Source organism: Ammodytes marinus (genome assembly GCF_949987685.1).
Source record: "Ammodytes marinus genome assembly, chromosome: 6".
NCBI lineage: Eukaryota > Metazoa > Chordata > Actinopteri > Uranoscopiformes > Ammodytidae > Ammodytes > Ammodytes marinus.
The window spans coordinates 15589267-15606267 of record NC_137235.1 but is presented as its reverse complement, the minus strand read 5'-3'; the positions used below and the strand labels follow the sequence as shown (position 1 = coordinate 15606267).

The following is a 17001-nucleotide window of genomic DNA, read 5'->3' as shown; positions in this document are numbered from 1 at the left end:
CGCCCCCTCTGTGTCCCAGAGTCATTCACACACACTGAGACTATTGTCAAGACATTGGACGAGGAGCCCCAAAACATTTCTGTGGCACTGTGTCTGTCACGGGGGTGATAGGGCCGAGATGGGGTCCACTCACACACACACACACACACACACACACACACAGAAATATTCAATACTCATAAACAGATATGCTGTTATTATTAACGCTTTGGATCATATTCATATGTAGGTGGGTAAGTTTTGCAGTCTTCTCCTGGAGTGCAGAGTGTGTGTGTGTGTGTGTGTGTACTTTGTGTACATAACTTATATAACTTCTTGTTCCATGTGTGGCAAGGTCCATGTCACGTACATGTTTGTTTGTGTCTGACAGCACATTACGCAAAGCTATCTTTAACCTTGTAAAATGAGTGACACTGATTCTAAACTGTCGGGATGGATTTCAGTTTACCATGGCGTTCCACTGTGTCAGCCTCTGTCAGCTCAGCCCGTCCGCCCATTTTACAAAAGACAGGAGCGCCACAAAGGAGGACAGAGAAAACAAGAAAATGAAAGAGATTTAGAGCTAGGTCAGATATGATAAAAAAGTTTGGAAGGTGGAGGAGTAAGAGCAGTTTCTGTGGCGAATTAAAAGAGTGGGATACAGAAAGAGGAGAAAGTGTACAGGAAGCTAGAAGTATTGTGTAGGAAACGAAGGTGTAGGGGGTGGAGGGACTGGCGGGATAGAGACCTTGCTCTTGTATCCGGATGTCTCTGAGGTCTTTTATTGACTCTGTCTATTGTTCACAGCAGCACTCCTAATCACTCTCAACAGGGAGGATGACTCTCTTTGTGTGTGTGTGTGTGCGTGTGTGTGTGTGCGTGTGTGTGTGTGCCTGTACGACAGCCTTGTGTGTAAGACCACGTATCTTTAGCCTCATCTTCACTTTTTACTCTTTCATACACTGGCCCCCACAGAGAAACTATTGTTCACTTTCATCTGGTCACCCTTAATAGACAATAGCAGTGGGTGGGAAATGCCTGTTCCTAACACGCATACCATTAGTGTAATGGCCAAGATACAAACACACAGATTCTCACACACACACACACACACACACACACATAAACACAGAATGGCAGTAAATGCCATTTAAATAGCAGGCATACATATGTATGGTCTCTATTGCTCACGCACTCACACAGAAGGCCAGTTGTAAACCACCATCCTGTTTGCATCTTTCCTAACAATGACGGCTGTCATGGATATTATAAGAGATGACTGTTTTAGTGACTAGCCGTGGAAAGCGATGAACATCACGAGCGCACAAACACACACACACACACAAGAACACGCCAACAAAGGAGCTAATCTGAATCACGGGCATTTGTCCGGTAAGCCTCGCTTTACGTCTCCCTCTATGCGCTTTTGTTTCTGTTTTGTCTTCCGGCATATAGGGAGAAACTGCATCACAAAAGGATAGGCATTTTCAAAGGCCCAATGCCGTGAATAGAGTCAGTGATTTTCAATGTGTATCTGCCGGGTAGGGAGCCCAGATGGAGACAGGGAGAACGGAGAAAGCTCAATGCCAGAGTGGACAGCATGATGGTAACGAAGCTGTGGTGTATGGCGAGGCAGTAGACTTGCATGCGGTGAAGGCAGTCTCTCTCTCTCTATCTCCCCTTTACACAAACACACATACACATCCTACCTTCACACACAATACACACTCCCACACACTTACAGTAACTAGTTAGGGGCATCGATAATGAGCAGTGGCCGCAGGACTCAGCTTTAATTGCTCCCAGCACAAGAGTGAGTGATTTACGGCCAGCGAGCTCCCGCAAATTACATACATACATTGTACACTGTAAGAAGTATTCATCAGGACAGACGTGCCTGTAAGACAACGTGGATGGTAGTTCCACTGGTGGCCACTAGGGGGGTGGCAGCAGACTGCAGCATTGTGATGAGGAGTAGAGAGAGAGAGAGAGAGAGAGAGAGGGACCGCATAGTGCCGATCAGATGACCTCGCTGCTGCAGTTAATGTTTTCTGGTGCTCAGACACAAGGCTAAGGCTCTCCCTATAGCGCGGGGGCTGCTGTACTACAAGACATTGTGGTAGTAGGGGTGCTGTTGTTGTGTGTATGCAGAAGGAGACTGGGGGGAGCAAGGGAGGACAAGGTGTTTGCGTGAAGGGAACGAGGGAGCATGACACAAAGGAGGTATCAGTTTCTAAAGCAGTGATCACTTCCTGTAAACCTTTCTTTCTTTTTTCTTTCTTTCATTCTTTCTTTACTTTCTTTCATTTCTTTGTCTCCCTCTCCCCTTTGTCCCACTCCCTGGCCTTCCTCTCATTTCCCAGTCTCCCCGCTTTATTTTGCCCCCTCTCTTCCACTGCCGCACTTGCCCCCCTTTTCCCTCTACCTCGTGCCCCCTCTCCCTCCCTCCCTCTCCCTCCCTCTCTCTTCTCTCTCTCTCGCTCTCCCTGTCCTTGCTCCCTCTCTCTTCTTCCTCTCTCTCTGCAGTGCAGCACAGTGATTATCATTCCTCTCACAGAGTCGGGCCTGATAGTCAGATACTGCTGAGCACCCTTCTACATCACCTCCTTCTAGAGGGAGCAATAGAGTGAGACTGAGACAGGGGAACCAGAAAGTGGGTAGGTTATAGGGAAGAAGGGTGGAGGGGTCTGCAGAATAAGAGGGATGCAAAGAGGGGATGAAAGCAGAAAAGAGGGAGAGTGAAGGGTGAATAGAGAAATAAGGGAGGGGGGAAATAGGGGGATAGCAGTTGCATGGAGAAGGGAGGATTGCTCTTACCGCAGAGGTGGTCCCACTGCAACATACACGCTGCATAGTTATGAATGTGTAAGTGTGAGTGTGTGTACGTGCCCACCTGAAAGTGGGGGGCATAAGCAAGCAGTGTGTGCCCAATGTGTGGATTTACGGTATCTGCATGGAAGTTGTGCGAGTGGATGTGTTTGTGTGTGTGTGTGTGTGTGTGTGTGTGTGTGTGTGTGTGTTGTGGTTAGAAGGTGCCTTGGCTCATCAACATCTGAGAGTCAGACAGCTGAAGAAATGCCGCTCGTGTTGCTTCATCCCTCCCCGAGCTGAGTTTCAAGCTGCTCCAAACCATTTTCTGCATTCTGCAAATACCACAACAGTCCGCAGAGCCTCCCCCTAGACAGCATTCTTTGTCTGTTCATTTCAACTTCAGACCGTCTGTGGTCATGTGGAGTTTTGCAAGTCTGCCCCTCTTCTTGCCACAGCCTGTATCGCCCTGCCACACATTATTAACAGTCTTAGGGTCCTATCTTTTTTTTTTCTTTTTTCCATTTAGTCATTCACCCACGTATCAGTGGTATTATTCATCTTCTGTCGGCCTCTCCCTCTTGCTCTCTGCTGCCGAAACATGTCTTTACCTGTCTGCTTGACCTAATGGCTACACTGTGTAAACATGACATCTGCTCTTTTCAGCATTGCCTCAGGAAACTGCACTCCAACAATGCACACGTCACTAAGCTACGGCAAAAAAGTCTTGAAAACAGTTTTAGATCAGTTCTATATTTAAATAACCAGCGTGAATATGTCATAGTCTAAATGAATTGTTAAACGTGGACCAAGGACAGATCAATTTGACCAGGAACTGCAAAACATTGAAGAAAAGGATTTTTTTAAAGAACGAAAACGGAAAAACACAGCCATTTCTATGCAGATGAGATCAAATAAATTATTAAATAGAAAACACCCGAGATTCCACTGAATTAAATGCAAGTAATGAAACATGTCAACAGTAGAGGGACACAGACCTTTCACTCACTGTAGGAGTTAGACAATGCTGTGAATCGATCCATGTAAGTGTTTTCCCATTGAAAACCTCTTTATGTGGCGGTTTAATCATGCAAAGTGACAGCATTCCTGCTGCTCTACAACTATTCTGTTATTTGAATGTTAAAATTAAAATAAGATAAATCAATACACGCTCATACATTTTTCAATAATATTCAAATATAAATAAAAACTGCAGTTATCGAGTTCCCTTATTCATTCCAACACTCAGTCCACTCTCCAAGTATGAGCACATACAAATTTGCTGGCTGCATTAGCACAACATGATTTCTAAACGGAGTCAAAACAAGAGAGCAGAAGCAAAGGTCATTTTGACTGATCAGCATTCCAGATATGAAGTCTGGATTAGTTGTTGTGTGGTGTCAACATAAGCATATTAGTTTCCATTTTGTGTTGTGATAGCATATTGCAGTATCACCTTACACAAACTCTCCACAGATATAGCTGTAATGCTCACAGGGCTGACATTGTATCAGCTCAGTTATTTTTTTTACTTTACGCTATCACTTTATGAGGAACAGGATGAGGTGTCATTATTCGAGGGAAAGAAATATTGATATTAGACTGTTGTATCGATCTTGCATTCAATGTCAGATATTTGATTACCCAGTTTCCTGAAAGCTGTGTTTCCGAAAACAGGTATTTGATTATCCAATTATGTTTTATTTTAAACAATTTATTTAATTAATCCGTATTTTACGTTTTTAATGCCAGGGTTATTCTAACCATTCAATAGGTCATCCTGTCCACTCAGGCTAAGTGCTAAGCCCATTAGAGAATGTTCATAAATCTGGCCTTTAATTGAGACTTTCAGTATCCCATGAGTGTCACACAATCCCATTTTGAGCATGGAAATAATCACATTTAAAAATATTCTCGATTGGTCCATGGCTGCAATCCGGAGTGAAGGACAACTGGCAGGGCTATTAGCATGCAAAGCTACAACCCCTCACTCAACGTATAGGGAAACATTTCAGGTGTCTGCAGGGAGTGATTACAAATAGGATGTCAGGTGTCTGGTGGATTGACATACTCAGACTCATAAAACTGTCTGACTACTGCCTGTCTCCACACTGAAACATAGCCATCAGGAAGAAGAAAATAATGTTTTCTACCTCCAGTGTGCACTGTTACGAATTCAAAACTCATAGCAACATGGAGGAATCCGCAATTTAGGATGTTGAGTAAATAAAGAGGAAATTAATCACTTGTAGTGTTGGCAAACATGCTATGAGACCAGCGAACAGCATCATGACTAATGAACATTTGTGCAATATTCCCAAATATCCGCACGCATTTTCATCCACTAAAATGTTTGATTTATTTTTGATACAGTCAGTTACATTTTTAATAAACAAAAGAAAGCAGGCGAGAAGAAAAGACATTTATGTGATTAGAATCTTAGAGTTCTTTAGTTCAAATCAATGTCAACTCAGGAGCAAAAAGCTTTCATGTGCTGGATACAGATTCAATCTGTTGTGGTATACCTAAAGAGGCTATACAGCTGCTCTACCCACTGTGATCAGCTATAGATTATGCATGACATCCTCACTGCTGCATGCCAACGTGACTTGAAGTATAGTGAATGGATGAACCAACATTTTTTCATTTTCATTTAACTTTTATTTATCCTCGAGAGACCAATTGAGGGGTGACCGTCATTTACAATGACGTCGAGATGAGTCCACAGTGGGAAGCTGACTTCCAATCTGAGCTTTTTTAAACCACACCTGTTTGTGCAGCAAATAGGAACTTACAGTAACAAAATATTGTATATGTAACAATAATAAATTATAGATTCAGCCATTAAACACAGGCTGTATCCTTGTACCTACGTAGATCATGTGCAACATAACTGAGACTGAGCAGAAAGCCAAAGGGAAATGTGGCTCTAGTCCTACACCATATTTGTAGTTTTGGTTTATGCATAAGCCGCATCCTGTCAATTCATTATGCAAACCTGAGTGTAGCAGGGCATAGACAAACAAAAACACATGCTCACATAAAAATGTGCACACACAAGTACAGCCAGTGTTGCAGATGTTGCGCATACACACACAAACACGCATGTGTTGAATATGCAGACACATGTAACGAGGAGAGAGGGAGACTGTTAATTAACTAGAGCTCGTTAATTCTCTTTGAACCGACAGCAAGGAGGTTTACACACTAATTACCTTGATGACTGGGCCAACCTGCGCACACACACACATGCACTACCTCACACTAAATGCACACACACATTGACACACACGTGTATTCTCACAGGCTGACATAACACATCATGCAGAATTTGAAAGTCTCACACAGCCACCAAAAAAACAAACATAAAGGTGTGAAGTCTCACTCATAAGCATACGCATAGCATATGCACAAACAGACGTGCACTGCACCATGCTGCCATAAAATGAAAGCCGTATTAGGAAATGTATTTTATTATTTTTTCACGGTTCCTTCTGAGCTGCAATATTCAGATGGTTACTGTAAGTTTATTCTGAGTTCAGGCCCATCATGACTTTCTTTGATTCACACCGATAAGCCAGAAATAGCTTCAGAATGACTCTTTAGCTGTATCAGCATACTCATATGCTTTACTTCAGTTGCATTACATGCACACACATACATCCACTCACAAAGTGCTGTGCAAATGAGTGAAGCTCCCATGTCAGTGTTGAACTGTAATGGCCCGTGTCAGATTAAGGCGAAGGTTTTTTTATGTCCTCCGTCAAACTCAATTATTATTCCATCATCCATGAATTCATAGGCCATGCTGGACCTAAGCCAATACAGCTGTGTGTGTGTGTGTGTGTGTGTGTGTGTGTGTGTGTGTGTGTGTGTGTGTGTGTGTGTGTGTGTGTGTGTGTGTGTGTGTTTGTGTGCGTGTGTCGACATGCAGTAGATATTTGGGATATTGAATAACCAATCTTTATTGCATTTGCTCAGACAAATAATAGAAGGCTTGCACACACACACACAAAAAATGCTTTGTAATCCAGGCTGGAAAACATCAAAGGGTGCATGATACATAGTGTGTGTTTTTTACAGAAAGGTAGAAGCTTGTAAAGCAGACAGGAAATATGAAGAGATATATTTCAGGTATAAGCAAAGAGGATTAGAGGAAAAAAACTTTAAAGAGACCATTTTGATGAAAGATTTTTGAATATTTGGGGACTCAGCGTAGTAGAAGTATGAAAGTGTATGAAAGGAAAGTGAAACAGCGGAGAGGAAGCCAGAGGGACAGGGTCAGAATGTATAGAGTATACAGTTAAGTGAACAAAAGATGTCAAAATATGTAGTTTGGCAATGAAGTGGGGTTAGTCAATGAGTACAATACTTAGAGATAGAGAGGACAAAGGATGAGAGAAAAACAGGGAGAAAGGGGGTTAGGGAGTGTAGAGGAGTTATGGGTCAATAAAGCATGCATGGGGAAGAGCAGAGGGACTCATAACGAGGTCAAGGACACATCATCGATCGCCACATCATAAAAGCTGACTGGCAAGGCAAGAATTGACGGAGGTGGTGGGGGGGGAGGGGCGGGGTTGGAGGAAGTGAAAAGGCGGAGAGCAGAAAGAATGAGAGAGGGAGAGTTAGAGGCGTAAACGCAGAGTTGACGGCAGGATCGGTCGAAAGGGAGGAGGGACAGGAGAGAGAAAGAGAAATAAAATCATCAGGATGAAGGAATGAAAGGGGGCAGCTCTGGGCAGTAAGAGGGTTAGAGGGAAATTGAATTAAGTGGAATATTGGCTGAACAGAGAAATGCTGTAATAGAACACGCACACCCACACACACACACACACACACACACACAGCAGAACACAACACAATCAGGCGTGCAATAGTAGTAACTCACTCCTTGTCTGTCAATCAAGTCCCACCCTGTGGTGGAGGATGGATTAGTCCAGTCATATAGTACTCACTTAATTATTAATATTATTAGCAGTACACTAGAGTTACAGAGTTAAGCACCCGTTATTCAGAAAAATAAATACTCAGCCGTGTTTGAAAAATCTGGATATTTTCTAAGCTGCATGGCTCTAAAGATAACAGACATTCATGGTGCCCAGAGGAGGAATCTTTCTGGTGTTGGTGATCCCCTGACTTTTCATTTAGCACTAGCAGAAGGTTGATATTTTGGGCTTTTAGTGAAATATCTTGGCAGCTATTGGATGGATGTTATCCGCACTGCTGTGCTCAAGTACAGTCTAGTGGGACTGCTAACATGGCTGTAGACATGTTTGTTTGGATTAGGAAGATGGTTAAAAGAGTCATTGAGGTTCAAGGAAATAGCTTCAGAACAGTGATACGTGTGTAACAAACCCTGTGGGTTTTTGACAGGTATTGACATATTTGTATAGCTCTGTGACACACTTACAATGGAAATGTATACATGAAAGGCATACACTGGGGCAAACAACAATCCAAACAGAACACTTATCTCATTCTTTCTTTTCTATATTTATTTATTCATTTAGCTATATTTTTTATATTGTTTTTTCAAAAGAAGGCTGAAAAAGAAATGTGTGTGAAATACATTGTTTCTTGTAGTCCTGCTATCAGAAAGAGTAATCATTTTACATTAGTATGATCATGTAAAGGTTATTCTATTCTGCCATGATGTTGGGTTGTTGTCCTCATAACACTCTTATGTTAAGTCAAGAAATAGGGCTAATACTTGTGATGTCAACATGTCTGATCTCCGGACTACAAACCTTTTATGGTAATTCACACAATTCACTTTTTTATCATCGTAACCTAACAAAAAAGGTGCTTACTCGTCACCCCTCTGCCTCTCTGTAATGTACTATGTAATACTGTATGTACTAGTACAAGTATATACTATACCCCTTGAATTGTTTCATCTGTGTTTTCCTCTCTGTGCCATTGCCCCTTGTCTGAGTGAGTAGGAAAGAGGTTGGACTGCTTCATCTAAGCTAATGCTCTAAAAATACATTGTTCTCTCTATGGAGGGTGAAGATGAAGCCACTGAGATTCCAAGAAGTGCCGCTTTTTCATTAGACTTTAATATCTCTTCCTCTTGCTCAGTCTTGCTTGTGCTCGCCATCCCTGCTGTCTGCTGGGTTATGTTCTCTCGTCCTTTTTTCATCCAAACGGTGTTAAGAAAGAAGAAACAAGTGCTTTGCTGATTTCTCCACTCCTGCCTCATTCATTTTGCTGTGTTCCTGTCTCTTCTTGTCTTGGTTCAAATGTTTCTTTTTCTTTTGTAAGAAAAGGAAGGAATTGGTTGAGATGTGGCTTTTATTCCAGCAGTCCGTCAGCTTCCCTCCAGATTATCGTGAGGTGACATTCCAAGTTGAAGTTTCTCTGCCCTAATCTGTGTCTTCCCTCTGTTTCTTCACACACTCTCTATAGGCTTGAGCTTTTCAAAGCAGATCTCAATTGAAAGGGTTGTAATTTTGTGAACAGATAAATGAGTATGAGGGGAGGGAGATAGTAGGGGTGTTGTATGGAAATGGGCTTCCTAGTGCTAGAGTGATCCCTCCAGGCCAGACGGAGTCATTTAACTCCCTCTGATATTCTCTCAGCATGGATTTATTACAGCGTTTTTTTTCTCCCTCCAAAGTGAAAACTGGTTTCTTAACTAGACTGGGGTAATTTGTGGGTTGAAGTAGCAGCAGGTGGGATGCTCAGTTTGAGTGACTATTGTGAGTTGTTGACTCGTTACTGAATCGCCACTTCATGGCCTGTTGCTTTGTTTTGTTTTTAAATGATTGGTGCAGTCTACTTTTGAAAGCCTAAACTTTGGTTGCATTTTAATATTTCACAAATGGAAGGGTTACTACTTTGATCTTTTAAATGTTTGAATTTCAAACTATATACTGTACCAATTAAATTCAACCTAGTCGTCCTTGGGCCGATGAAAAATAATAAATATGAAAACAATCCATTTCAAATCGCACAGCATCATCAGAAAAAGAACTGGCGAAACAAACCAGACATGAACATCAAAACCTTTAACTGTAAACAATAAAGGTTGTACACTGGAAACAAACCCAAAAAACTGTCATACAATAATAAGAACTTAAAGGATGATGCTGATGATAATCTATATTTCTGTTATAGTAAACAAATTCAATTTAGAGACCAACAATGTGTGTGTGCGTGTGTCTGAAGCTCTGTTGTTCCTTCTGAAGATGTAAATATATTGAGAAATAGGTCACAATTATATAAAAGTTTCACTTTTAAAACATGTTGCATCATTTCCTAAACCGCTGAGCACTGTAGTTTCTAGCAAACTCAAACAGGAGTTGATATTGTTTTTGTTGTGGACTATTTTCTGCAGCTGATTAATACACATTTGGTCAGCTAATGAGTATTTAAACACACAACCGTCCTGCTTACACAGCAGGAAGGTATAGTTGGGATTGATTTAAAACAAACCACAGTGTCAATGTTATTTGTTATCGAGGAGCATTACACCACCTACTGCAACAGCGTGGTTTACTGACCTGTGTTCAATTGAAAACAATGGAGATGAATCAGTATTTTTTGGACATAACCTTGTTTTTAAAAGAGTAATTCATTGCTGGTTTAGTTTTTCAAAAGGGATTTGTTCAACAATATGAAAACTATAGAATATCACCAGAGCTATTATTTGACGTCTTGTGCTCTCGCCAAGTAAGTGTTTGTGAGCAAAAAACGTGGACTTATATTACCCAGCTGCTACTACTGGGCGCCATTCCAGATGAAAATATAAGTGTCTCCAGGCAGGCCAGAGGTTTGTAAACATCAGCCATGTCCAGCCACAGCATTAATCTCAACTGGGATTAAATGACAACTGAAAAACTTTGAAAATCCCACCATGATTGGTTGATGACTATTACCCAGCATTGTAGCAGCTAAACTCCTAATCAAGAGGAACACGGTCAGATAATCTCAATATGTCTTTGCAGACCCATACCCACCGGCCCAGCCTAATCCCCAGATTTAGGGATTTTAGATTAGGAATCCTGGATGATTAATCCCGTATTGTGTGTGTGTGTATGTTCCCTTGCAGGGGACCCTTCGCCGGGTGACCTTCTCTGTAGTCAGCCAGCCTCAGGACGGTGGTTGCTATGATAGTGGCATGGAGGACTCGGAGACGCCGAGTAGCAAGAGTTCATCAGGGCCTCGTCTGGGAGCCCTGCCACTGCCCGAGGAAGGCTACGAACGGACCACACCAGAGGGCAGCGTGGGCGAGGAGGAGCATGTGGAAAATGGTCAGAGCAACCACCACACACACACACACACACACACATACACAAAACCACAAACACACACACACACACACACATCATCCAGAAAACAGCCAATAAAAATCCATTGATCTCCAAGAGGCTCCCAGAAACATTTACTGACATCATTTGTCTGTCAAGGCCATACAGTATGTTCTGTTTTCTGTGAAAGTCTAAGGCATGTTTTGGTAGCACATTTTTAGCACGGACAAACATTTTTGAAAACCCAGACTTGCCGTCAAGGCCTCAGGAGCCTTTTCTCACCTCACTCAATGGGGAATGTTTTATAGAATAACACAATTGTCCTGTGTGTGTGTGTGTGTGTGTGTGTGTGTGTGTGTGTGTGTGTGTGTGTGTGTGTGTGTGTGTGTGTGTGTGTGTGTGTGTGTGTGTGTGTGTGTGTGTGTGTGTGTGTGTGTGTGTGTGTGTGTGTGTGTGTGTGTGTGTCTGTGTGTGTGTGTGTGTCTGTGTGTGTGTGTGTGTGTGTATGCCATAGATAGTAAATAATATGGATTTAGCATCCGGGCTGACCTCAGTTATTCACACGGCATCCAATAATCCTGGTTTGTGCGCGTCGCCATCTTGTGAGATTTTTACTCCGACTCACTCCTCTTACCGAAAAGGGGAATCGACGTCACGTCGGGGGGAGGGAGATAGCTGACGTATACCTCCGAGGCAAAGTGAGGGACAACGGGCGAAGAGCTGTCACTCAAGAGATCGCGCCAATACATTTTAACCTCCAAAAGAATAAAGACTAGCGTGGGCCAAAAAAATTCACCCCCCTCAGTGTTGTCATAGAGATATGACCTAAACATACAGACTAAAATGGTTTTGTGGCCCAGGCTGTAAATAGGTTTAATAAGACTTTGAAAACGGCCTATCTAACAAGTGAGTGAAAGAAAAACTGCTCGTCTTGGCGCCACCCCCAGTGGCACTTTCTGGTTACTACAGTTGTAGGTCACTTCCTTATTGGATGCCGGTAAAAATCGCTGAGGTTGGGGCTTGGTGTATGCATGTGTGTTATGTGAAGAGTGCTTTTTTGGAATAGATGTCGGCAGCCCAAATCTCACCTTTCACCAATGAAATTGGTCTTTGTCAAGGATGTAAAAAAGGGTTTTTATTTGATGTTTACCCTTCCCTCTGCATAATGACATGCCAGAGCTGCATAACAGCAACAGAAGCAAAGTCACCGTGACCTTGGTGACTGATTGTACCTTTGTGGTTAAATGGGGCTTTTTCACCATGTCAAACCTTCTGAATTGTGTGGCATTCAATATGTTATTTTCATGGTCAGATGGGTAAAAGAATTGAATGGAGTTTTTCAGAATCCCTCCAGTAAATGCAACCTAAAGTGAAAAAATGGGAATGAATGTGTTGTTTTCAGTTGCTCAATAAGATGTGAATGGGATGTTTATACCGATGATTAACTGTTACATGATCATTGCATTGTTTCTGTAATTGGTACGAAAGTCCCATTTACCTCATCTATCATCATTATAATCATCATTATAAGTCCTGTCTCCATTCAACATGATCTCAGTATTGATTCATAAATGACTGGTTTACATAGATAATAACCACAACCTTTGACACTTGGCTTTGTAGCGCATTGCTATTCAATCGCTAGTGGCCAGACTAACCTTTTGAAATGACACTCATGAGATTTAATGGGGCCAATATGTAACTCAATCTTGCTCATTCATATTGCTGACATGTGTGTTCATTTTCGCCTAATTAGTTGTTGTTTTGTTCACCCCACCTTTCAACTTTCATGTAATGCTAAGCATAGTTGGGATGTTATAAAGTAATAGTTTGAAGTCAGAAATTTCCATTTTGTTACAACAGCATTTTCCTTGCCGTTCTTGCTTCATTCAAATTCCATCCCCTCCCTAGTATCCTCTGTCATTCTTCACCCAATGTTGACATCTTCCACTATGTTGTGTTTTATCTTTCTGCTTTCTTTCCTTATTTATTTATTCATCTTTTCTTGAAACATCCTGGTGGCCTAGTCTTTAGGACACATGTCATCAAATTGCAGCATGCGAAGTCTAATTCTGGTTGGATGGCTATGCTGCATATCATACCCCACCTTTAGGTTGAAATTTGAGATAACCAAATGATGACAGAATTTTTTTTTTTTTACTTCTTATCTCTTTTCTGTCCTATGCACAGATGCCAGACAGCTGCCGGATGTAGCTCTGACAGGGAAGTGTACCAGGGAGTGCGATGAGTTTGGCCACTCTGACACTTGTTGGATGCCCGTCCGTCATTCTCCTCGCCAGCGCCACGGCAGCGACCCCCCACGGCTCTCCACCTTCGCCCCGGGAGACGATAACAACAATCTCCGTGGTAACGAGAGTGACAGCGAGAGCGCCGGCAGCGCGGGCAGCTCAGAACCTGGCGGTGTGTTGGTCAGAGGAGAAGGTCAGAGGCTACCCTTAGCCAACGGGGATCCTCTAGGCACCCTGGGTAGAGGAGACCGCAACAGGAACATGGGCGACCACAACCGGAACCTTCTCAACCGCAAGATGACCTCGGCTTCCTACGACACCTTCAGCAGCGCAGGCTTCGGGAGGCGCCAGCAGGAGGAGGACGGAGGAGAGGGCCAGAACACACCAGAGGTCATACCACTGACGCGGACAGGAGGGGACTACAAGACCACGTCATGCCTCACGTTGTCACGCCGAGAGGTCTACCTGTGACTGTCTGGCAATGGAGCAATCATCACCACACCACTCCCTCTTCTGAACAAATATGGTCAAGACTTTACTGGCACGTCATGAGCTTGAAAGGCCTTTTAAACCTGTGAAGATGTGAAAATGTCAGAAAATATGTTTTTTTCTCCAAAAGGTGTATATTGAATCGGAACTTTTGGATTCTGACTAATATTTATAGCACTTAAACTTAAGCAAGCGATGGATAAACTCTTCGGGGAGCTCTGACCAGGAGTACTTTCTAAAATAAAGTCTTTTTTTAACTACTAGTGAACATTGCCTAAAGGCAAATATCCTATTATTTCCATGTGGAGGAGGACAACTTCATCTACTCTTCTTTTTACCTGAATCCAATGCATGCGTGACCCTCTGCCTCAGAGGGATCTGTGTGGAGATGAGAGAGATGGAGACTGAGTCAATCCTGATGCTATAAATGCCTCGGTGCATATAAAAAAGAGTTCGCTAGACTACAGCAGTCAGGATTTGGACTCAACTGGTAAACCATCTGCTGAAAAACCACTGAGGTCTTATACAGGTAAAATAGATTAAAAGAAACAACAGGTCTTTGATTTGAATTATGTTTCATGTAATTCAAACTAGTCAAACTAATGTATCTGATGCCGTATAAATTGTAACAGGATGGGGATATTAATCAATCAAACTGCTAATCCCCTTAGAATTCAAACAAGTCATGAATAGAGTATCAAAGCACCAACAAAAGTGTGCTCACTCACTGTACAGTTACCACGTAGAAAAAAGATCTCAAATCAGGTATTGCTCTTTGAAAAAAAACTGTGATAACAAATTGCAACAATGTGAAAAGACACTCTTTTTCTGCTTTATTCAAATGTAACCATTCAGAAAACAAGGTTCTCTTAGATTGTCAGTAGTGCCACAGTATCCTGCGTGTGTGAAAATATGTCTTTATTATTTTGCTTTCACACCCAGTCTGTATGTATATATTGTATGTGTGTATTTTATAAAAGAGCAGTGGTATCTCTGCTGCTGTCTACCGTTTCAGAGTAAACTGGGGTGCTGAGTTAACTACACACCTGCAGTACCCTAACAGTGTTCATGTATCATAAATGTTTTTCACACACACGCACACACATATACACATGCAAGCATGCACGCACTTACACACACAGACCTAAGCATGTAAATACAAACTCATACAATGCATTTGCAGAATGTGAACATGCATAGGGCCTCAGATTATGACATGATTCAGTGGCCGTGTAACATAGAATATATAATAACTTGCATTAACTTTCATAGAGAACATTAAGAACACACAGACACACACACACACACACACACAAACACACACACACACACAAAATCAAACACACATAGTAACACGAGTAGAAACACAAACCCATATTAAGATGTGCTCAATGGGCAATTCATATGCACTGTGTGTATGTGCTCTTAATCATCATTTTTTAACATATTGCCTCTCGTTGAAATAGCTGTAGCATTTGCCTGCTCCCATCAAGCCAGTATTTAAACATGAAATGTATTGAAGTAATTACTCATCTCTCTGACTGAAGTGTGGGGCTACATTAAAGGGAATTTCAGACATGAACTCTACTGTATGTAATGATATGACAATATGGGAATATGAGATACTCTACTAATGTAAGTAAGAAAAAAACCCATTTCTGTAAGAAAAGGGGGTGGAAAGAAATAAGGACTATGCATGAAAGAAAGATAAGGCTAACTTTTTTCCCTTTTTTAAAACCACACGCCTTTTTTGGATACCACGCCTATTTGAATACATCTGTACTATATGTGTGTGCTTACGGGAAAACTGGAGATAATGATGGCAGCGAGGGGAGTTAGCGTCAGTGGATTAAACTGTAACTTCTTTATCGTGGAGCGAGCTTGGGTTAACCTTGGGCCTTTCTCTCTTGTTTCCACGGCCCAGAGTTGGCACAATGAGTGCCGCAGGCGGTTACAGTAATGAACACAATGTAGTTTGGAGCGCAGAGTTCTGCTGCACCCTTTTTCACCGCACAGTGCCGACCTGAACACGCCCATGCTGCTTGGCTGAACCACACAGATAACACAGACTCCTTCACACTCGTCCTTCCCAGCAGCTACTGCACGACTCCAGACACACTCTGCTGCCTCCGCACCGAGGAGTGGGTGTGGATCGAGGCCAGCACGTCTTAATTCCCATCATCAGTGTGTGGTTCAGCGGTGTGATAGGGATAATAGGGTTAGGTCGTCCCTATGGTCTTAATGAGTTTCCCTTCTCCTCTCATCTCCTCCCTTGATCTGCACTGATCTCATTAATGTCTGGATAGGCACATTTAACACCGCTTAAGAAATTGCAAGTAAATGTGTCTCTTCATTTTTCTGGTTCTTTGAATCGGAATGTTATGGGGTTGCACTACATTTTAGTTTGTAGATCTTTGTAGAGCATAGAGTTGGTCAGAAAGAAGAGTAACACTCAGGTAAGATGATGTGTGACATTATTTAACTTGTTAACTATACTAACTACTCTGGGTTTTGGTCCACACACAAACCCACACACACTGTTGCTGCTTGACTTCCCACTCACTGATACCTGAGCATGTGGAAACAGTCAAGTAGTATGTGCTATGTGATTTTACAATAGTAATCGGGCTGAGAAATGGGTGTGCTCCATTGGAGTGATTACATTTTGCGTATATCTGTAAATACCTTCATCTATTTTGTGACCGACCGCCTTTAGCTAGTTTTAGGCCACTGATGTACTTACTCCCTAAGCTTTCATTATACCCTCAAATCCCCAACATGGCTGTTTACTGAGCTCTGTTATTGATGGACTGTGCTAAGGATATCACGCAATGCATGGAGGTAATCTCTTTATGGAGAGGTCGTGTTGAAAAGAGATTGGGGAAAAACAATCGCAACATCCTAAAGGGGTACAGAAAATGAGAGACAGAAGGACAAATGCTCTTTCTCTGGGAGATAGGTTTGAGAGGAGTTTGTCTCAATCCCTTGGACATCCGAAAGGACTTGAAGAACTACCTTCCAGTTTGTCACTAATGAAAAGAGACTCTTGACACAGCCCGGCATCTTCAAAGTGGCAAATATTTCTTCAAAAACTGCTGTTCTATGGCAGTTTTTCATTGTGGCATCTTTCCACCCCTCCCGTCCGGATTTAAGGGAACTCGCTGTACATGACTCTGTGTGGGTGTGTATCTTTTTTATACTGCACGTTTAAACATAAAAATGTT

The 17001-nt window shown here is 42.3% G+C and overlaps 1 protein-coding gene across 1 annotated transcript in view; it reads left to right on the top strand.

Annotated features, from left to right (window-relative positions):
- Positions 1 to 15134, top strand: part of pcdh7a (protocadherin 7a) — a 36864-nt gene extending 21730 nt beyond the window's left edge. The window contains exons 5-6 of the mRNA XM_080029240.1: positions 10841 to 11042; positions 13230 to 15134. Of these exons, the coding sequence (XP_079885366.1) occupies positions 10841 to 11042; positions 13230 to 13759 (732 nt within the window). The 3' untranslated portion in view covers positions 13760 to 15134. The remainder of the gene's footprint in view (positions 1 to 10840; positions 11043 to 13229) is intronic.
- The last annotated feature ends 1867 nt before the right edge of the window (positions 15135 to 17001 follow it).